The 22905-nt window shown below is 40.9% G+C and overlaps 4 protein-coding genes and 1 non-coding gene across 6 annotated transcripts in view; 4 read left to right on the top strand and 1 right to left on the bottom strand.

The window, feature by feature from the left end:
* The window catches only part of mthfd1l (methylenetetrahydrofolate dehydrogenase (NADP+ dependent) 1 like), a 36676-nt gene extending 31775 nt beyond the window's left edge, over positions 1–4901 (bottom strand). For both annotated transcript variants that reach the window (XM_069158198.1, XM_069158199.1), the window contains exons 1-6: positions 4495–4901; positions 3228–3312; positions 2865–2915; positions 2692–2745; positions 1961–2085; positions 1028–1128 (exon numbers count right to left, since the gene is read on the bottom strand). In XM_069158198.1, coding sequence (XP_069014299.1) covers positions 1028–1128; positions 1961–2085; positions 2692–2745; positions 2865–2915; positions 3228–3312; positions 4495–4721 — 643 coding nt within the window. In that variant the 5' untranslated portion in view covers positions 4722–4901. The remainder of the gene's footprint in view (positions 1–1027; positions 1129–1960; positions 2086–2691; positions 2746–2864; positions 2916–3227; positions 3313–4494) is intronic.
* Positions 4902–9714: 4813 nt separating this feature from the next.
* On the top strand, positions 9715–12545 carry stx11b.1 (syntaxin 11b, tandem duplicate 1). Its single transcript, XM_069158713.1, has 2 exons — positions 9715–9901; positions 10830–12545. Exon 2 carries the CDS (start codon positions 10837–10839, stop codon positions 11734–11736), a length of 900 nt encoding a protein of 299 aa, XP_069014814.1. The 5' UTR covers positions 9715–9901; positions 10830–10836; the 3' UTR covers positions 11737–12545.
* Positions 12546–13256: 711 nt separating this feature from the next.
* Positions 13257–15451, top strand: LOC138203698 (syntaxin-11-like). Its single transcript, XM_069158714.1, has 2 exons — positions 13257–13405; positions 14147–15451. The coding sequence occupies exon 2, from the start codon at positions 14152–14154 to the stop codon at positions 15052–15054; it is 903 nt and encodes a 300-aa protein (XP_069014815.1). The 5' UTR covers positions 13257–13405; positions 14147–14151; the 3' UTR covers positions 15055–15451.
* A 1395-nt stretch (positions 15452–16846) lies between these two features.
* trnal-uaa (transfer RNA leucine (anticodon UAA)) lies at positions 16847–16929 on the top strand. The gene has a single exon. It is a non-coding gene; the product is annotated as a tRNA-Leu (tRNA).
* A 2715-nt stretch (positions 16930–19644) lies between these two features.
* Positions 19645–22905, top strand: part of utrn (utrophin) — a 178512-nt gene continuing 175251 nt past the window's right edge. Inside the window, exons 1-2 of the mRNA XM_069158200.1 lie at positions 19645–20044; positions 21593–21758. Of these exons, the coding sequence (XP_069014301.1) occupies positions 21686–21758 (73 nt within the window). The 5' untranslated portion in view covers positions 19645–20044; positions 21593–21685. The remainder of the gene's footprint in view (positions 20045–21592; positions 21759–22905) is intronic.

Genomic DNA, 22905 nt, shown 5'->3' on the forward strand with positions numbered 1-22905 from the left:
ATTACCAAAATCTCTCTGCCACACTGGGGGTTAAATCCCTTTTAAAAAAAAATTTAAAAAATTTAAAAAAAATAAAAACATCTATTATATAAAAGCTATGAGCATCTTTGCTTGTGATTCCTGAACTTCTTCAAAAATGCAATCTAAATAGCATGATCTCAAATTGCATTTATTATTTTTGAACTGAACTCCAATTAACTTTTAACTTTCTATAATATTGTGAAAATTAATTAATTAGCTCTGAAACGATATCCGATCCTCACTAGAACTGGTTCATGCGAAACATTTGAGACAAGGTAACAGCTTTACATCAAGTAAACACAGCTGCAGCCACTAAAATCATGACTGAGTAGTTATTGGTGGGCCACATGCCGTGTTCAAATGGGGTCGTATTTATGGTCGACGCGAGAGAGTCCATATGAAGGGCCCCCTCGTGGTATTCATTGCAACACGAGTTGTCACGCATTTCCTGACGTTTACGGAAATGGCATAGGCCATGGAAGTTCTTTCTTTTTTGGATGTGAAGCTAATATATTGTGATTTTAATCATGTGGAGTTTGTCTTCATTACTTAGATAATAGCCGACATCTGAGGAAAATGTTGATCTTCCCAACGGCCTCCCCTTTTCCTAAGTGCCTCTGCACTTCCTGCATTATGTTACCCCCTGTTAGCTTGGTATGGACTATCCTCTGTGGTTTCTAAACACATTATTGACGTTCCCTAGCAACGGTATTTTAGGACTTAACCACTTGAATGTAAAGCATATGGTGCACACGTCCCATATGAACACACCAGCAGTATCACTTGCTGCTGCTGTAGCTCACAGTAATCAGTACACTCGTTCATGTAATCAGCTACACCTGGGACAACTTTGAAAATGAAGCAAATAAAAGAACTATCAAAATGTATGAACAATTTGTTGATTGCTTTTCATAAGTTGTGTCATTTATTTGAGTTTTTTCACAGTGCAGCCTCAGTGTTCAGTAACTCAGGAACTTGGGAAAGATTTGACTTTGCAGAAACTCACCATGTTTCTCCAGCATATCCAACACAGCGCTGGCCATCGGTGGCACAAAACCTTTGCTCAGGTCTCCTCGTATCAGACGGCCCAGACTCAAATCTGATATCCTATAACATGATAAAAAATGAAGAGGAATATGATATATATTAAAAGGAACCCTGATGGCCGGTCAGTTTTTTTACCAGCCACAAAACGGACATTATTTTAGACAGTGCTGTTAACGGTGTGAATTACATATAAAACTAAATATTTTAAGTACATCAATCTCATATCATTATAGATGGCTGATAAGGTTTAAAACTGGTGAGTAATATTTTAGAGTATATGCTTTTGTAGTCTTTTCAGTTTTAAAATTTTAGACAGATCTGACTAGCAGTAAGAAACTTGTTTTTCTTGCATACATTATTTTTTCATACACTAATAAAAAACTAAGAAAATATTTGCCATGAATCAAAAGCACCATCTATATATCTATATAAAAATATTTCTCCTGAACCATTTCTTACTAATTTTCTTTAGTTCATTTGACCTTGACTGAACCAGCTCCCTTTAATTTATGATGATTATGAAGGGGGTTTTGCTGATTTGCTTATTCACTTCTCTGCTGAAGGCACACACTGTACCCTTAATTCTGTCTTAATTCTGTACAGCCCTTTCTGATTTGGGTCACCACCACGTGAGTGAATGCATTTAGACCTAATGGGACAGAACAACCCACGCAACTGATGCCTATTACCGACCAGGTGGCTGCATTCACATGTCTACTGCAGCATTCTTAGCAACCTCTAGGCAAACAACCTATAACACAGTTTTATATTTACGCATCTTTTATCGGAGGAAGAATTTCACTATTATGCCTTTCTGTGTGACAACTGAAAATTCGGCTATCATAACAATGCCCTCTTTTGAACAAACGTTTCTGCGTCTGCAGGTTTTTACCCGTCTACGTCCTTCCCGGGTGCGAGCGTGTTGAGCACTCGACTGGTGAGGGAAGCTGCGGGGAGGTGAAGGTAGACACCATGCACCCTGGGGTCCTCATTCAGCTTCAGCAACTCCTCTACAATCTACAGGCAGAAACAAAAACAAGTCAACTAAGAACAAAATAAACGCAGTGGGTAAAACAGCATTGGCACCCTCAAAATGTAACAGGTCAGTGCTGCTGACTGAGCAAAGATAAAATGGAAAAAAAAAAAAACAGAGGAAGGCAAAAAAAAAAAGAGGAGAGATTGGAGAGATGAGTGAAAGTGGATCAGTGGAGCTGAGTTCTTCTGAAGGACAGGGATTGTAACACAAATCATCCGCTGTCAGGTCAAATGCCGGAGCTATTGCCATGAATTCCTTCCGTCTGTATGGATCAAGGAGAAAGCGCCAGCTAAGCAAAGAGAGCCAAGGATGAGAGGGTTCTCGCCAGTCTGAGTTACGTAATGTTGGGAAAAATAATGATGTAAAGAAAAGAAAATACAGAACTCAAGGAGCCACTAAATCTAATAAGGAAACATACAATTGTGAGATACAGACTTAATTAATGACATAATGAAAGACAAGTTTGAGTAAGGCTTTGAATACCTTGACACATAACCACCAGGAACACATAGTGCAGACAAACAAGTAGGGACTCGCTAAACAATGATGAGCGATATTATCCTTAAATTTCTGTCAGTTTTACTTACTTCATCTTCACTGCACTCCTTTGCCAGACAAATCTGCGTGATGTTTAAACCAATCTGTCGACATGCAGACAAGCAGAGGGTGAACTGTTTGAGTTACTTTGCAGATTTGGGAAAAGAACAAAAGTTTAGAGCAAAATATATATATAGAAAATTTGTGATAAAATGAGAATTACCTTTCCTGCCATTTTCTTATTGATCTCCAACACGCTGTCATCTTCACCTACCTGTAAGGTAAAAAATGAGCTCAATGAGGAGAACAAACAGTGACATAGTAATACAGGAATGTTCATTGGCTTCAGCTAAAAAAAAAAAAGATAGCCCTTAAGGTAATTTAAGGTAAAGAAGGTCACTTCTAGCACAGCAGCACTTTGTCAGTTAAAGTACATGGAAGTAAAATGGCTTTAGACCATTTTATGTTCTAATGTTTGAGAATATAGCAGCAAATGAAGAAGACGACATTTCTTCTTCACAAACTCTTTTGTTGTACAAAGGGAAATAGCAATCCTACACAGTACTTGTGTTTTCCCTTACAATACCTGCAGGATGGCTAACAACGGTTGGATTGCTGGATTTCTTCTCTGCAGAGCCACCATTGCCTCCTTGATGCTCTGAACCACGTCTCTAGTAGAGACAATAAAGTGATTAGTGATATCTAATCCACATAGGTACACATTTTAGTTGGTAAAAAGATTCTGTAAAAGGCACTCGCTACAGGATAGGGGCATACATGTAGAACATTATTGTTTATACTGTGTTCGTGAATCAATAAGGCAAAGGGTTGATGATGAAAGTTTGACTGAACAAAAGAATGAAACAAAGGATGTAAATTATGCCTCAAACTCTCTCACTTGTCAGATTCAAATAAAATATTGGTTAAAATGCAGCGTTCCTATGAGAGCTCAGCACACCACAGCTTAAGAAAACACAAGCAAATAGAGTAACTGCAAGCAAACCAAAAACACGTTTTCACCATCTTAAAGCAGGGAAACACTCAAATCCAGAAAACAATGACAAATTCTGAAGTAATAATAAATATGTGTTTCTTTATATAAGCCATAAAGAGAGTGATACAATCATATTTAGTGCAGTTAATGTAAAACCACATGAAAAAGAGATTTTTGTAGATGTAGAAAAGCTGGACCGAAATTGTGTGGACTACTTGTGTGACATCATGTGGGCGGGGCTAATATGGTAGATAACAAGCAGAGCTAACACACTGACCTATATCTTGTCCCAAAATGTAAACATCAACTAAATCAAGAGCATTTATACTGAACTATCAGCAAAATCGATTTTTATTTTATGTATAAGTATCGAACCACATAAACCAGCACGATTTACAATAACTGCATATCACACAATTTCAAACAGCACCGACTCAAGCAAACTCACTCCTACTGGGGTGTTACACGTGTCTCATGACGTCACAGTAAAACTATGCAGCATCATCAACCGTCCATGTGCGTTTCAACTCCGTTTTGGCAACAGCAGAGAAATGTTACATCAGCTATCTGGAGTCCCTCTGATAATACCAGGTGGGGGAGGAGGTGGGAGGTGCAGGGGAGGTGCAGGAGGGGGGAGGGGGGTGCAGGAGGGGGGGGGGGGGGGTGCACGTGAAGAACTGGCTGCAAACCAGCAGCCAAAAAAAAAAACCGCCGGTGATGCAAATGAACGTTTTTATCATTAAAAACCTAATTACAACTCAGCCGAAGCTCATTTTCGATCACAGGTTCAACAAAGACGACAGTGATTCAATGACGAGCAGCCGCGCACCGTGTGACTAAAACCAGAGTTATTTATTACCTCACGGAACCGTCGCATTCAGACGCATCGCCCTTCTGGGTCCGTTTCCCAAAGTCGACGGTAAATTTCGGATGGACGCCGCTGCTGGAGGTCGCGCTGGTCCGGAGCATCAACCGGCCGCTGGCGGCACCGAGAGGTCTCCGAGACAACCCGCTCAGCCGGCTTCCTGCTCGGGCTGGATGTAGCCGAAGACTGCTACACGCGCTGCGGATAAGAGCCAGCTTCATTGTTGTGGTCTTTAAAACAGCAGCTTAAAAAGTTTGCTTTTTGTGTTTTGTTTTTCTCCCGTTTGCTTCCCAAACCGTGACTAGTGAGATTCCTACGGGAGAAACAAAAACAAAATAAATAAAAGTTGAGGTTGGCACGCGGTCCTGATGGAGCTACGTTGTCTTTCCAGGGCGGTCGGAAATATGTCAACTCTGGAGTTTCTGCACACGTGAACGCCCCCAAAATGTGAGAAACCTACGAGAGACGATAACACCAGAGGTACACGAGAGGAACACGTGGACGTCACGTGCAGCCTATCGTTGAGCATCATCTTAAAAAAAAAAAGTGATAATTTCACTACACATGTATTGCACTTCTCTTCCCTGCTCTAAAAACCACACATAACACCCAGCAGTTTGAAAAATAAAAAAATCAAATCAAATCACAAGAAGCCCTACATTTTGCCCACAGGGAGTATTTCACCGTCACCAGACGTTTTCTATTGAACATCCAGGGCACACCTCGTTGACTTTATGTTGCACAAAAAGCGCAAGAGGTGCAGTGGGTACGGAAAGTATTCAGACCCCTTTACATTTTTCACTCTTTGTTTCATTGCAGCCATTTGCTAAAATCAAAAAAGTTCATTTTATTTCTCATTAATGTACACTCAGCACCCCATCTTGACAGAAAAAAACAGAAATGTAGAAATTTGTGCAAATTTATTAAAAACGAATAACTGAAATATCACATGGTCATAAGTATTTATATTTAACTCACATGCTGTCCATTTCTTCTGATCCTCCTTGAGATGGTTCTACTCCTTCATTGGAGTCCAGCTGTGTTTAATTAAACTGATTGGACTTGATTAGGAAAGGCACACACCTGTCTATATAAGACCTTCCAGCTCACAGTGCATGTCAGAGCAAATGAGAATCATGAGGTCGAAGGAACTGTCCAAGGAGCTCAGAGACAGAGTTGTGGGAAGGCACAGATCTGGCCAAGGTTACAACTAGTGATGGTGAGATGAAGCCTCATGAGGCATCGAACCACTTCAGCCAATTGGTTCTAGAAAGGGTTCATTTCTAGAAGCTTCATGTGCACACGAAACCACCTGCTGGCCAAGTGTATAATCACAGGCAGCTGTATCTGAACCACATCATGTGATGCATTGAATGTTTGTGTCTGTTATGGCTGTTGGGAATGACTATGAATTACAAAAATGTATGACCAAATAATTTCTGTACATAAATTATCATATATGTGCATAATAAAATATTTTTTGAATGTATTCTGTGTGTGTAAATTTTCCCAAAATGGTCGTATCATATGATATGGCAGGTTGTGTAATAATGTTTTTCTGTCACTTTAGGAAAATGGCATGGGCTTAAGCAGGCAGAGGACAGTGGAAGTGTTTGTGGAACTAGGAAGAGGGGACTGAATATGCTTGTGTAACTTGGACAATGATGTACAGGACAGGGGACATTTTATTCATTTTTATTCAGAAATAACAGTTTCTCAACAGTTTTTGGTTTTGTGGATGTCCACATGTCAGAAGTAAGGCTAACAGCAGCCACCTTTTCCACTTTAGCCTTCTCCTTCTCCTCAGCTGACTCATACTTGGCCTCCACCATGGCCTTCAGAGCCTAAAGGAAAAAATACATAGTGCTGAACTGTGAGACACAATAAAGTACTCATTTGTTTCATGCATGCACCCATACATACCTGCCTTGTAGGGAGGACATAATTAGGATCCAGTTTGGACACAAATGCCCTGAATCCAACATCATCCACAATACTGAAGGGCTGTGTGTCCTTCACTATCATGGAGACGAGGGCTTCATCCAGCTCTTGTTTTCTGGTGGCTGGTTAAAAGAGAATAAATACAGTGTCTGTTACCTGTCTTTATTTGCACAATAAACAAAAGTGAACAGGGAAAAATTGTGATGGTGCATTTGTAATATTGTAATGACTTACCTTGGCTGGGTGAAGCTCCAGTTTCCTCCTTATTCTCATGCAAGGCACGGTAACGCCTCAGCATGGATGAGGTGTTGTTATTGTACCCCAACTCCTTGGAGCACAATAAACACCTCACCTTTGAATAAAATAAGAAACTGTGAAAAATACAGTTCTTGATAAGCAAACCTAATGTGTCTGAAATAGAGTTAGATTTAGCTTATTAGGAGTTATCAAATCAAAGTGTTCTCACAGGGGAAATCCTCCTCTTCCTAGCTGGCTCCATCTTATCACCTCTCCTTCTCTCCTCACTCTCCTAAATCTCCAAACTATCTCTCTCTCTAAACTCTCCAAACTATCCAAACTCTCAACTGACCTCAACTCTCCACCAACAACCCACATTTTGAATGGAGCCTGAGGGGTTTATATTGCCGTCAAACCTCCCGGCAAAATCTGAACCACTTCCCGAAGCAGTCACGTGGCACAGCCGGGCAGCGAGGCTTCGGACGTCATCATTTTTGGCTCCTCCCCTAAATGAAGCAAGCCTCGACACGCGCTTCGAGGAAACGCCCCCTCCGTTACTCGACACGCGCTTCGAAGCGTCGGCACATCTCGTAACATCACTAATAATCCTTAAATGGAAGAAGTTTGGGATGACCAGAACTCTTCCTAGACCTGGCCGTCCAGCCAAACGGAGCAATCGTGGGAGAAGAGCCTTGGTGAGAGAGGTAAAGAAGAACCCAAAGATCACTGTGGCTGAGCTCCAGAGATGCAGTAGGGAGATGGGAGAAAGTTCCACAAAGTCAACTATCACTGCAGCCCTCCACCAGTCGGGGCTTTATGGCAGAGTGGCCTGATGGAAGCCTCTCCTCAGTGCAAGACATATGAAAGCCCGCATAGAGTTTGCCAAAAAACACATGAAGGACTCCCAGACTATGAGAACTAAGATTCTCTGGTCTGATGAGACCAAGATTGAACTTTTTGGCGTTAATTCTAAGCGGTATGTGTGGAGAAAACCAGGCACTGCTCATCACCTGCCCAATACAATCCCAACAGTGAAACATGGTGGTGACAGCATCATGCTATGGGGGTGTTTTTCAGCTGCAGGGACAGGACGACTGGTTGCAATTGAAGGAAAGATGAATGCGGCCAAGTACAGAGATATCCTGGAAGAAAACCTCTTCCAGAGTGCTCTGGACCTCAGACTGGGCCGAAGGTTCACCTTCCAACAAGACAATGACCCTAAGCACACAGCTAAAATAACAAAGGAGTGGCTTCGGAACAACTCTGTGACCATTCTTGACTGGCCCGGCCAGAGCCCTGACCTAAACCCAATTGAGCATCTCTGGAGAGACCTGAAAATGGCTGTCCACCAACGTTCACCATCCAACCTGACGGAACTGGAGAGGATCTGCAAGGAAGAATGGCAGAGGATCCCCAAATCCAGGTGTGAAAAGCTTGTTGCATCATTCCCAAGAAGACTCATGGCTGTACTAGCTCAAAAGGGTGCTTCTACTCAATACTGAGCAAAGGGTCTGAATACTTATGACCAGGTGATATTTCAGTTTTTCTTTTTTAATAAATTTGCACAAATTTCTATATTTCTGTTTTTTTTTCTGTCAAGATGGGGTGCTGAGTGTACATTAATGAGAAATAAAATGAACTTTTTTGATTTTAGCAAATGGCTGCAATGAAACAAAGAGTGAAAAATTTAAAGGGGTCTGAATACTTTCCGTACCCACTGTAATTTCAGGCCACATGGATTAACAGCCCCCCAACCTTAGCCATTAAACCAGTTTTATTGTGGTACTGAAAAATTGTAGATCGGTTACCCCAATATTAATTTTTTTTTTTTTTTTTTGTTTTTTGTTTTTTGTTTTAAGTCTAATCATTCATCACTGTAGACTGCAGCAGTCATTGAAACCAATAGCATGTGATGGAAAAGACACCCAAGCATCAAAAGAGACTGCTGGACATTAGAGGCCTGAGTTGTACTGTCTAGTCATGTGAGAGTCAAATGTCCCACTGCATCACAGCAATTATCCAGCATACGGTTTTTTTTTTTTTTTTTCTTTTTTTTTTTTTTTTTTTTACAAAAAACAACTATATAGCCTGAATACAAATTTTAATCTAAAGTATTTGTGAATTGTATTTTAAGATAGTATAGGTTATTTGCAGCTTTGACGTGCTGTTTTGCCAGTTCTTAAAGCCTAAGTATTGACTTCATTCTGTCTTCCAATCATGCAAATGTGAGTTTACAGGCTACATATCTGAAAGACTATAGCTAAATAAGGGAATATTGAGAATTTCTAGTCATACATTCATAAGAAAAGAGAACAAAAGTTCATCCTTACTCTATACAAATACTGATTGCACTGGTAGCTGTATTGACAATTGCATAATCAAAGTAGGCTATATCAGTTAAATAATATATCCTATGAAATAATAAGTGATGTGAGTAATTAAGAGTAATTGATAAAAAATGTTGTCCATCTGGAACGATTATAAAATGATGTTACTTGTGCAGTATGGTCATATAGTAGTCTGGGACATGCTGTATGTACAGTGCAAGAAGCTGGTCAAACCACATTGGTGTCGACCTTTGTCTTTGTTTTAACGCACACACACACAAGTGAGTACTTGTGGAAGTCATTTGGGCGTGGTTGGGAATATCTTCCAGTCAATCTCAGCACTATTGGCTCCCAACTCGTCTGGTATCACAGTAGTCAAAACTCACAAATAACTGCTGCAGTTCCAGGATCAAATGCACGATAAAGGCTGGTTATGGGTTTGAGACTGTGGGACATTTGCAGCCCCCCCCCCCCCCTTTTAGAAACACCTGTCCCGCAGCTTCTTTGCAAACTTTTGCCCAATTCTACGCTGAAAAGCACACGTATTCAAATCGTCTCTCACTTAAGTTTCCACACACTAGCTGCTCACACCTTGTCCTGCACAATTGACGCTCCTGAGATGCAGCGTCACTCCTCGGTTAAACCGACCGGACTTCATTCCTCAAGTCACATCATTGCAGCGGCATGGCGTGGCGCAGTTCATCATCACCCGAACAAACCTGCAGAAGAATTCCAGCTCCAGCTCCAAAGATAGGTGCATCAGGCACGTGGGGCCCTTTGTTCTGCTGAAAGCCCGGACCAGTCGACTTCAGCAGTGTAGGATGATGCTGAGGCACCGCGGCCGACTGCCATAAAACGGACCAAGTTGGATATCTGTGGACATCACAGCTAAACAGGTACGAATCTTTCCTTTTAATCTTGCCACTTCGCGTGAGATTGAAAGCAAAAAAATATTTCAGCTCGTGGCTCAGGAAATGACGATGAAAGATGAAACGATAAAGGTTCCCAGTTTTAGTGTTTCGGTCTATCATCAAATATGTGAACCATATGATTATTGATGCGGTGAAGCTACTCAGAGTACAGAAGTCTCTTATATGACCGATATATAAAATTAATTAGCTATATTTTTTTTTTTTAAAAAGTCCAAATTTAAGATTTCTTTTAAAATTGTTTTTTTCATACGTTTGTGTTTGTACAATAAATGATTACTTGTATAAAAGGTAAGTATTGCAATTGTCTAGAAAAAAATGGTATCCCATCTTATGATTGAGATCACTTTATATTTATGTCAGAAACTCTATATTTTAACATTTTATACACGAGATTGAGCTTAATAAGGGGCGGTATAAGAATGGATTTGATCACATATACAGCCATTATTCTCAGCTGACAACAGTGACAACAAGGTCAGATTGGTCTTGTTGGCCAGCTTTTGAAATGTCTTCTGATGATGCCTCCTTATTTCAGATGAGAAATGTTTATGTTGAGACTGTTTATGAAACTCCAAGATACAGGAACTGTGTCTGGTGCTCTCGTCAGGTTAAAGTGAATGTCTGGATAAAGACGTCCAAAAGAAGTTGAAAGAACTAGTTTGGTGAGAAGCAGCACCTTTGACTATTCTCTGGAGAACCTGTTGGACCAGTGATGGGTGGGTTATACTTGAAGGAAGAGACTTCTAACCGGGCATGGCAGTCTAGCACATGACACAAGAGACCGGCTGTTGCATGTTTGTTGTTTTGTGTCTGGATCTGTGGTGGTATCTGTATGTCTTTAGATTTGACTCTGTCCGTATCTTGATATTTGTACCTTTCACTTGTTCTCCAGCCCAACCATGAGGGACAGACTGAGTCACCTGCAGGAAATGTCCGACGGCCACGTGGAGCCGATGGAGTACGCAGAGTCCACTGTCTCCGACTCCTTCAGTAATGTCGACCTGGAGGAGGAGTTGCCCCACGAGGCTGTTGTGTTCGACAACAGCCCTGCTCTGGTCGAGGTCTTTTCCCAGTCACAAGACATCCACAGAGAGATCCAGCTCATCCGACTGGAGGTTAGAAGGCTTCGTGAGCAGAACTCCCGCATGCTTCAGGGCACCACCACCATGAGCATTATTAAAAGGGATTCGAATGCCATTGGTGCAGATATAAAAGCGCGGGCCGAGGATGTTCTGTCACGTCTACACGAAATCGATGGCACAGCCCACAAGCTAGAAGAGGCACATGGCTCAAATTCGGCCATCACGCGTATCGCCAGAACCCAGTACGCCTGCCTCAGCAATGGCTTTCGCGACGCCATGTTTGACTACAACGAGGCTGAGATGAGCCATCGAGAGAACTGTAAAGCCCAGATCCAGAGGCAGATGGAGATAGTGGGGCGTGAGGTGACGGGAGAGGAGGTGGAGGAGATGATTGAGAAAGGCCAGTGGAACATCTTTAATGACAATGTTGTGGCTGAAGGGAAAACGGCCCGATCAGCTCTGTCCCAGATTGAGAAACGTCACCAGGAGCTGGTTGACCTGGAGACCCGTATCCAGGGCATCCATGAGATCTTCCTGGACATCGCCATGCTGGTCGAGGAGCAGGGGACCATGCTGAACTCCATCCAAACCAATGTACAGAAAACTGATGAAAACATACAGGAAGTCCTCGTCAAACTGGCCAGGGCCAAACGTCATGACAACAGCAACCCATTTAAAAAGATGTTTTGCAGCTGTTTTCCATGCTACAACCAATGACTGTACAGATATGCGTTGAGGGACAGCAGAATATGCAGTGTGCTGACCAAACAATCTATTGTGTCTAGACCGAGACACAAAAATGCTTTTAATTGCACTATTCATCCCTCCATGACTGGGGTGTGATGCAGGCTTGAAACAAATAGTATCTGGAAATATTTGTCATGTTTTTAGGTCCCCATATGGGAGGGACTTACTCAGGAACCTTTTCACTCAACTGCAGGAAATGATTTCAAAGGTTAGATTACATGTGACTGCTGGGAATACTGCCGGATAAAATGCTTCGTGCCATGTTTGTAAGCCTTAAAGAACTTTTATGATATATAATTTAAATCAAGCAATTCTAAATAAAAATCCATTTCTGGTGTCGGATCCAAGGCATTCAGTTCAAATACTTTTTCCATTCATGTCAAAGCACTTGTAAAAAGGATGTTGCAGTTGAAATAAAGCTGAAAGAATGTTTTTGAAAATGTGTAATTTAGTTGCTCTTTAGTAGTTTGTATTTTCTGCATATAATATTTTTCAATTATGAATTTTTTTCATTAATAGCAACAAACCATTATGTGTTGACCACTTTCAAAATTCTCTGTTATTTTCTAATTTCTGCCATCTCCAAATGACTAAATATTTTGACAAGTATTTATGGTCAGTCTAGATTTTATGCAGGGATCACACTATTGCTACAGGCACGCTAATATGTTACTTTCCACTACCTTTTTAATGACTTTTGTATGATAATAACTTTTTGTTGTTTTTTTCTCTGTGGTGTCTTGTATATGACATAAAAATATATTAAAATACAACATAAAGACTCTTGATTTATTCTTGTCTGAACATAAAATCCCCGTCAGCACATAAAAAAAAAGATAAGATTTAGTGCTTGGTAAGTTCTCACTCAAACACACCAGGGCCAATGCTATCAATTTTGAGGTCTAGCACAATAACAGCTATGACAAATAGTATCTATAATCTCTGGCATGTCCCAGGGTCTCTGTCCAGCTCTGGGCCTCCTTAATCATTCAGTTCACCACCCACACACACACACACACACACACACACACACACCACTCATCAAACACATGGCAGCTTGTTTAACAATAACAATAATAATAATAATAATAAACTTTATTTGTATAGCACCTTTCATACAAGAAATGCAGCTCAAAGTGCTTCACAGCAAAATAATTTTATACAGTGTTTCACAAAAACATGTAAAGGAGCAATTCAAAATGCAGAAAAGAAATTAGATAAAACAGATAAAAGCATAAGAAACAGATAAAACGCATAAAAAGTATAACAAGTGGAAAATATAAAATTGAGCAATATGCATTTCAGTTCTGCATTAATCCAGCGGTTACATCAAATTTAAGTTTTCCTCAGTAAATTTCTCTTGTTCTGGTTTGTTGTTTCACAGTAATGTTTTTTTTACTTCATCAAGAAACAAACAAAAAAAGCATCTTCCTTCAAGGAAGTGTTGTGTGTTGCAGTGGGAAGGCCCATGTGTCACCTGCGAAGGGGTGGCAGTCTCATAACATGCTGAACAGAGAGCCAACTTCCTTCATCAGAATAAAAAATATGTTTTCCCATGAGCCTCGGACCAAATAAATCAAACGAGACACGCTGAGAGGATTTATTTCCCTTTTGATTTTGTGGGAAACAATCAGAAGAGGTAAGATTCTTTCATTTGATGGTTTAATGATATCTTGATTGAATTTGTGAGGACAAGTGAAGCCACCTGAAGACAACTAATAAATTAATACCTAATTAGTGTGCCACTGCACAGGCAGCTTGAAAAACTAGGATTAATTAAGAGACAAGAATATTAATTTATGTATTTTATTGTATATTGTGACAATTCTTAAAGCTGTTGGGAATTTTTAACAATATGGAATGAGGAAATGCATTTTTTTATGCAAAGACCAAGCTCGTATTAAAAGAAAGCTGCCATTCGAGTACAACAATTTTGAAAGTTTTGCATTACTTAAGTTGACAAAATGAATGTATGAGAATTACTTAGATAAACATACATCACACACCACTTTATGATGCCATAACGCCATGTTTAAAGGAAAAGTCTGGCTTTCAACAAGATGGCTTTCCTTGTTCCTGGTATAAAAAAAAACATTCCAGGGAGCCACTGAGCTGCGATTGCTGTCATTGTTGGCAGAAAAGAAGCTGCTGTAGATAAAACTGACCTGTTATTGTTTGTAGCAATCTGTGTTTCATCACTATGCAGAGTGTTAAACCCAAATCATGCTACCACCGCAACCTGTACACGGCATGCCACACAAATTTTGAATAATAAATGTTACCTACTTGACGAAAACTCAACACTACAGTAAATTGGACCAAAAGCTGGAGTAAAGATTGAACCCAGTAAGCAACAATTTATTTTCTACTGGTCTCTTAGGCAGAATGCGGGACATGTTGGAGAAACTGCAGACCATTAGTGAGGAGCAGGAGGACGACGAACCAGAGTTTTATGAGCCTAAATATGACGGAGACAAGGCGGCTCTGTCTCAACAGGCAGTAATGTTTGAGAACTCCTCAGCTATTGAGGATGTCCTGGAGGAGGCCAGCTCCATTCGGAAGGAGATCTCCTTGCTCCACTTAGAGGTGGAGCGTCTGAGGATGCACAATGAACGCTTTGGCACTTCTGTGCATCGCCTCACCGTTCTTAAAAGGGACAGTGACTCCATCGCCAAAGCGATCCAGCAGCGTGGGGAGACGCTATACGTCCGTCTGCAGGCCCTGGGGAAGGAGAGCAACCGGCTGGAGGAGAAAGAAGGTACCAACTCGGCTGTTTCTCGCATTGCCCGTCTTCAGTATGACGCCCTGACCCGTGCCTTCCATACTGCGATGAGTAACTACGGTAACATAGAGGACACGCAGAAGAAAACATGCCGGGGGAGGATCCAGCGGCATGCGTCCATCATGGGAAGTGAAATCAGCGACGAGCAGCTGGATATGATGGTGGATAAAGGTGGAGAGGGCTGGGCGGAGCTGTCGCAGAACCTGCAGCCAGAAGGTGCACGCTCGTCCCGCTGGGCCCTGTGTGAAATTAAAGGCAGACACAAAGAGCTGGTGCAGCTGGAGGCCAGGCTGAAGGAGGTCCATGAACTGTTCCTGGACATGGCCATGCTGGTGGAGGAGCAGGGATCCATTCTCAATAACATCGAGGTTAATGTGTGCGGCACTGACGAATACATTGAACAATTCAACTTTCACATCAAGAGGGCCATAAGGTACAAGAGGAAAAATCCTTTTCTGCAATGCTGCCCCTGCCTTCCGTGTTGGAAACACAACCAATCTTTTTAAGTCTTAGTTTGACATTATGCAAGTTAATGAATGATTAAAAATTTGAAATAAACATGTAACTATGTACAGTAAAAAAAAGATATTGAACTGAAAAACAATGTGCAATATGCTTAATTTATGGAAAATCGAATCTTTACAGAGACTGTCAAGGCACAAAGTTCAGCCCTGAAGAGAAGCATGCTGCAGTTCTCTGATGTATGAAACTTAAAACTGTTCCAGCTTTGGACTTGCAGGCTGTCTAAAATTTGATTTACAGTAAAACAAGCCTTTATGTTGTTATGATCACAGAATTAATCCAGGTGTGTGTGCATTAGAAGAGTTTACATTTGAAAAGAAGGATGTTTTAATTTTATATAGTTTACATTTTAAGCAAACATAATAAATGCTGTCGCAGAAAGCTCAAAAGCGTGTTGTCCTTGGCTGAACATCAACTTAGTGACTCGAGTCTCATGAGAAAGCATTCGCACACTCATTTTGAAACTTGGAAGAATTGGAGTCGTGAGAATGATGCGTGGAGGTAAGGATAGAATAAGAGCTGACAAGCTCCAGCTGGTGATGCTCCATTATCATCCTTCATGAGCAAATTACCTGCTGAGAAAGGTAAGTTGCTTTCATGGTGGGCATATCAAACAATATAATGATCACATTTTGACGTGGTTGTCAGAAGTCAGAAAGGATAATACCCACTGAAGAATGGCGTAACCCTGTTTAAATAAATCATTTAGCTCTACTGACATTATTTAGTTTAAAAGGAGAGTTGTGGCCTAAATAAATAAATAACCAACCAATCAGCACGAGCAATTTAAGTGTAGTCAAATGTGACTTGATTGCAACAACATCCAAGGTTTTATCTTCCACCTGTTGGTTTGCACACTATACCTGGTAGCCTATATCACATTGGTCCGTGTTTGTTGTGTTAAAAAACAACAATATAACTTATGCAACACAGGAAGCACAGAGTCAGCTGGAACAACAATGGCCCTTGAACCCAGGACTGTTAAACCTCAAGATTAGGTAAAAGAAAAACCAACACATACAGTCAATGAAGTAGTCATATTTCAACAAACCAATTCTCACAAGTTATGAAACTATTGCTTCTTCTTTTGTTTGTTTGTTTGTTTGTTTGTATTTGAAGGGATGAAACTTGTTGGCGCTTTTCCTGTTTCAGGCACACAAACACGCAGCCGGAGAACTTCCAGTCTCCGGACTTTCTCCGGACTTTCTTCGGTAATTGACCGCGCACGACCTCTCGGATGACTCCGGAGGACCCTGCCGGTGCTTCCCGCTGCTTTGCGCCTCGGTTCGGTGTCCGTGTGTGGAGGAACAATAAGTGAACAGGTCCACCGCGTCGTGGACAAACTCAACTTTAACGACGGCGCGCCGCTTAGCACGAGCTAATTCCTATCGAGATGGCGAGCTTCCCGGGTGGTTTCTGCAACGACAGATGCAGCAGGGGATTCTCGCAAACCAACCCCGACGTTTTGAGCTTTTACTGTCGCGTTTTCCACCTCAAACACCACCTTTAGAAAACGCTTTACTGAGTTACCGACGAGAGCGAAATTAGCATTGCAGTCAGACGTGAGGTAGCTGCCGGCTGCTAACACTGTGCTCGGCATCCTGGTTTACGCACGACTGTCGAGTCGACGTCGTTTATTACGGAGTTCTTGTAAGAACGGCGTTTATTAAAAGCCCCGAAGTATTATAAAGATGACGACCGCGGGGATTATGTCATCGATTATATATAATAGTGCTGAGTTTTTACAGAAGCATTGTGGCGGGAAGTGGTGTATACACCAGGATGGCCGAGTGGTTAAGGCGTTGGACTTAAGATCCAATGGACATATGTCCGCGTGGGTTCGAACCCCACTCCTGGTAGTTCAACATTTTGTTGGTGCTGTTCTGAGGATGATGACGTAACCTCAGGAAAAAAAGCATTGAAACGTGGTCCGACACACTTTAAAATACATTCGACGGAAGCGTGTACAGTAAAAGTAGAAATATAAACAACAACAACAACAAAAACACACACACACCTGATTGTGCAGCTTCATACGAACGTATCGATGACACGATGATGCTGAATAATCTGGGCGCTGGATCCAATTTGCAGATATGCAATATTTCAAGAGGTAGGTAGGTAGGTAGGTAGGTAGGTAGGTATTTACTTTATTAATGCCCGAGGGGAAATTTTTTCGCTACAGCAGCATACAGAAGCAATAAGATAATAATATAAATAATAGAATAAAATAATAGAATAGAATAGAATAGAATAGAATAGAATAGAATAGAATAATAGAAAAACAATAAACTAGCAGTAAATATCAGTAAAAAAAATATAAAATATAAAATGCACAGTATATACAGTACATTATATATCTATATACATTATATACAAACAAACCAAGAAACACAGTCAACATATATATATATATATGTATATATATATATATATACAGTACAGTATATATCTATATATATTATATACAAACAAACCAAGAAACACAGTCAACATATATATATATATGTATATATATATATATATACAGTATAGTATATATCTATATATATTATATACAAACAAACCAAGAAACACAGTCAACAGTGTTATTGTACTGTGATGGATTTTGCCAGAGGTGAGTTATTGTACAGTCTTATTGCAGTGGGCAGGAATGATCTCCTGTATCAGGAATGATCTCCTGTATCAGGAATGATCTCCTGTATCTGGAATGATCTCCTGTATCTGGAATGATCTCCTGTATCAGGAATGATCTCCTGTATCTGTCCTTGTGACAGCGGAGCTGGAGGAATCTTTTGGAGAAAGTGCTCCTCTGTCCCTGCAGCAGGTGGTGGAGAGGGTGGACAGGATTATCCAATATGGACAATAGTTTGTTCAGCGTCCTCCTCTCCACCACCTTTTCCAGGCTGTCCAGTTTGCAGCCGATGATGGAGCCGGCCTTCTTAACCAGTTTGTTAAGTCTGTTGGTGTCTCCGGCTCCAATGCTGCTCCCCCAGCAGACCCCAGCGAAGTACAATGCACTGGCCACAACAGACTGGTAGAACATCTCCATGTTGGAGATGTTCTACAAGAGCCGACTCTTAGTTTATACAGAGTCCAAACATTTGCCATATTTAGTGATTGTGCATCTTGCCAATAATCAATCTCAACGAGGCTGATTGTGAAGATCTTATTACATTTTTGAATGAAAGTCTTTTAAAACCGAGTTGTGTAAATACAGTACCCTAAATTTAATGTTGGTAAATCTTGGAGCAGTATTTGCACCATTTGGACAGAAGAGGGCACTTCAAGCCCGTCTTGTAGTTTCTGGGCTGGAGTCCAGAACTGGCTGACTGGAGGCCTACACATTCTCACCCCTGTAATTTCACTGCCAGGGAGAGATGCCTTCGACTCATCAATACTCAGTCATCTGCATCTGCCACAGGGAAAGCTTCACAGAAAATAGATGCAAGTAGTGTTCAACAGTTTGTCGCACTGCAGTCACACAGGCTTAAACGTGCAGATGAAACTTTCTGCACCCTTTAAGATGTAATATTTTGTGCTGCATTGTTCAAATTGACAGTAAAAATATACAACGTGTGTCAAATTGACTTTACTGTGCGTAAAAGTTGCCTCGTGTGGCCTTTACAACGGGAGATCAACATCTCTACACCCCCAAAGCTTTAGAGACTCTGTCCAACGGGCCCTAATCTATTATTCAGTCCTCCTCAGGTACTAAAAAAAAAAAAAGTTGTTGCTTTTCAGGCTGACATGCAAACTAACACGGAGGGTAAATAATACTTATTATATTGTCATTATTTTAAAAAGAATTAAGCAATTTCCTTGTGTGGACAAATACAAGTTGATAACACCACTACATTCACAGCTATTTTTTTTTTTATTTTTTTTACTGCCTTTAATTGTAATAAAGTTTTTGTGTGATGTTGTTATTTTTTTTTTTACTTAAATACATTCATCACTTTAAATATGTTAATAAAAATGTGTCACATTACCTATTTATTTCATTGAAAAAAAAAAAGTCTTGGATCGACCCTGTAAATAGTCTATTTTCTGTCCCTTCACGTTGAGACCTTCGGGGCTAATAAACATTTATTTTATTTTTTTTCCACAATTAAAGTTTCTATTGAAGGTTTTTTGTTTTCCAGTGAGAGTCGCTGGCTTTGTTAGTGTTACGTCACGTGACGCCCACCGCGCCATGTTCCACCTCCGCGTCAGGAAAACTTTTACAGCCACCGGGAAAAGGCTCCAGACGTCTGTCAAACTAATGACAGTGGACCACGTGGTTCCGGTTAAAACCTTCACAATAAAAGGTAAAAGCTCACGGGGCGTTTCCCCGGAGTGATTAGCGGCGTAATTGAACGTGTAATTAACCAGTAAACATAAATACCAATGATGTATTTTCACTCGCAAATATATTAAGCATACGTTTCAAAACTCTTATATTAACGCCCAAAACCAAAGCGAAGTGGGCTATTTTACTTTAAAAGGGGGAAGGTCCTTTACTTCCGATGTCTCTGCACGGCTTTACATCTGTGTGAGCAACAGGGGAGAAAGAGTCAAGAAAGCAACAGGAACAAAGTTGTAGGACGTGAGTGTACAGCACTGCGGAGTTCACCCGAGAAATGAAACAACAATTCAGCGACTGCAGGAGACAGACAGCCGCTTTTCAGACGACGGTAGTTGTGCTGCTCTTTGCATTGCGATAAGGCGTCTCTTAAGTTTTTTTTTTGTTTGTTTTTTTGGGTGCACATTGTGGAGACTGGATGCGCATGAGGACGGTTCTCCTTAGTTAACTAAGTTTTAACGTCAGATAATCTGGAGAAACCGCGTAGAAAATGCCTTAAATTAATTAATTCGGCGTACTTTTTTTTTTTTTTTCGTAGTTTTAATACATTAGACTTCATCGGTCCATCCATACTCTCTGCACGTTTCGGACTTGTGTTGAGGGAACACGTCTCCTTGTTGACAGCAGAGGTGAGTGAGAGGTTTGAAGCCATGAAACGCATCGGACTTGTAATGTTAATAAATATATTAACGAAAGACATCTTAAAATAAGTTATTGTGAAGTTCACTGTCAGACTTTTACAGCTGAGGTAACCACTAAAAGTTATGACGCTGAATTAGGATATCAGTCAGTCAGTCAGTCAGTCAATCAATCAATCAATCAATCACTATTTTGACTTTTTCCTGACATATTGGTGTACTGCAACCTGTTTTTGAATTGGCTGTAATGCAGTCACAGTGAAGAGATAAAACATTAACTAGTTCAAGGCCACCCCTGATTCACTGTTTAAAAAGTCACTTGGTGTGTTTTGTTGCTGTGTCATGTTTTTTTGTCAGGAAGGCGGTAATCTCCTCAGTTTAACAAGTGTTTATAATTTTTTTTTTGGGGGGCTCAAACCGCATTCGTTTACACTCCTTTCTTGTTCAACTCAAACTAGAAAGTACTGCACTTGGGGAGTCTTTAAATTTACAGCTTCAAAGAGACCAGATTAAACTGGCAGATTGTGTTGTCAAAACTACTCCTCACACACGCATACGGGAACTGAAATTGTAAAGATACCAGAGAGATGGAGGGGGCTGTCTTTTCCTTCAGTTTACAGTTGTTATTTTTGGGTCTTGCATCATCCCTCAAGAACTGTAACTCACCAAGGTCTGCTGGGTAAAACTGCACATAAACTCCTTTCATGGTAAAAGCAGGCTATTTTGAGAGTGAGCATGGATGACTTTCTTTTAATGAAAGGATACCTCGAATTAAAGCAAACCACAAACGAAAGCGTTAATGCTGGAATAAAAAGCAGGTCTCCTAAAGAGCAAACGTGACTTGTGAGCATTCACGGGTCATAATGGACATTTGGAGAACTTGACGGGTGTTTTCATTTTAGATCCGAACTGGAAGTTGAACACACCTGACCACAACATCCTCTGTTTCATTTCCACATTAACACACAACTGCAAAATACAAATTCAATTTAAAGTAGTATTTTGTTTATTTCTCAAAGGAAACTGTCAACACTTGCATCCTTTTACAAGAAGTCATAATACAGACAGATTTAGCTGCTTTTTAGGTGTTGATTTGCTGAAATCGTTGCCGGGGACTGAAATTAACTTCACCGAGAGAGTTTTAGATTCAACGTGACTTTTGACAAACAAGCAAAAATAATTGCATAAAAGCAAATACCCTTGGTGGTCGGAAAAAAACAAAAAAAAAACCCATTTCATCTCCGTTGTGATGCTTTTTGAGTACTTCAAACTCTTCGATCATGAACTAGTTTGTTTGTATTTACGAAAACCACCAAAATTGTCAGTTATTCCAGCAGCAGTTCCCGTTACAGGAGTCTGCGACGGTGGAAGTCATGAGGCGTCGGGTCCGAGAGGCCGGTTCTCGTCAGATTTGTTTCTATCACTTCATGATATTTGAACGTAGTGATGAGCTAAAACAAGAAGTACAGTTTCTGTAACATCTGAGAGACCTGAGCAGTTATGAAATCGACTGACGCAAAGTTGAATTCTCGCTCACAGGTGCAGAAAGACGGCTGTTGCGCTGCGTGTCAAGAGGTCTGGAAGTGTGTCACACAATTTTTCCATATTCTAACATTGGATTAATTCACTACAATGGCATCCCATGGTGACGTCGCAGAGGGAGGAGCCAATGAAGAGTTCAGTGACATCATCAAGTGGAGATCGGGTATGTTTTTAAATTTTTTTTTTTTATTGTTTCGGACATGGTTGACTTTGTTATATTGGGGCCATGTTTAATATTGGATGTCCCATATAGTGCCCACACAGCATGCAGAGTGTAAGAATGGGTTCAAAATGTTGTCAGATCTGTCAGCGTGCTTTAAGAAAATAGTTAATCGCAGCACAAGGGAACAGTTCGTTCACCTCAGTTCCCGTGGAGGCAAGGGAAACGGGACGGAGGCAAAGCAAGCAACAAAGGCGCGAAGAGATGGTTGACTGTAACATGTTTCATAGGAGAAAGAGAAAGTTACAGGAAAGGTGACCAGTGGCAGCAGAGAAAAGGCAACTGAAGAATGCGGGGTTGGTTTCTAGAGCCGCACCCAGTGATCTCTTTCTCTGAAGATCATTTCGTAGGTTCATCTCTTGTAGGCGCCACCATTTCTATTCACAGAAGGAATTCACTGCTGGCTTCTCAAATAAGATTTGACTTTAAGCGACACTGTTCACTGCTGTATGAATATTGCCATCATCAAGATGGGAATTTACAATATTAAAAGTTATCCCCAGCCATTATCACAAATGTTACGATATGACGCTCCCCTGGCGATTTATAAACCGATAATCAAATCATTTAAAACATACAGTTAGTAACAAATTAAGTTGATATTCAACCTCCACTAGAATACATCTCCAGTCCCGGGCTCCAACCTGCCTGGCCCCCCGGCCAACTCCCCATCCCCCAGTTTCTTTCTCTCCCAACTTTAAACTGTCAAATACAGTAAAAGGGGAAGAAAAAAAACAAAAAAAACCAGCCCGGTCCATGTGCCAGCTTTCCTCGCCCGCCCAGCCTTAAGAGCGCCAGCGGATTCCTTGCCAGGAATTCCACTGTGCCGGTGGAGTTTGTAATTTACAACGCTTGTCTCCAGACCACAATGCTTTTTCTTACAACGATTCAGGTTTCCGTAGCAACTCCAAAAGTAATGTTTTCTTTTATGGCAAAAAGGAGAAAATCTAGCACGTAGCGTAGCAGCACACTAAAACAACTCGCCAAACACAGCAATGCATACTTGTGTTGAGGTAACCTGCAGGCTTTGGCCCAACTCTTTCTTATCTTCACTTTGAGGATGGATATTTGTGTGTGTGTGTGTGTGTGC

The sequence above is a fragment of the Embiotoca jacksoni genome, unplaced genomic scaffold, assembly GCF_022577435.1.
Source record: "Embiotoca jacksoni isolate LCO1_2020_lvr unplaced genomic scaffold, fEmbJac1.0.p SCAF_23, whole genome shotgun sequence".
NCBI classification, from domain to species: Eukaryota; Metazoa; Chordata; class Actinopteri; family Embiotocidae; genus Embiotoca; species Embiotoca jacksoni.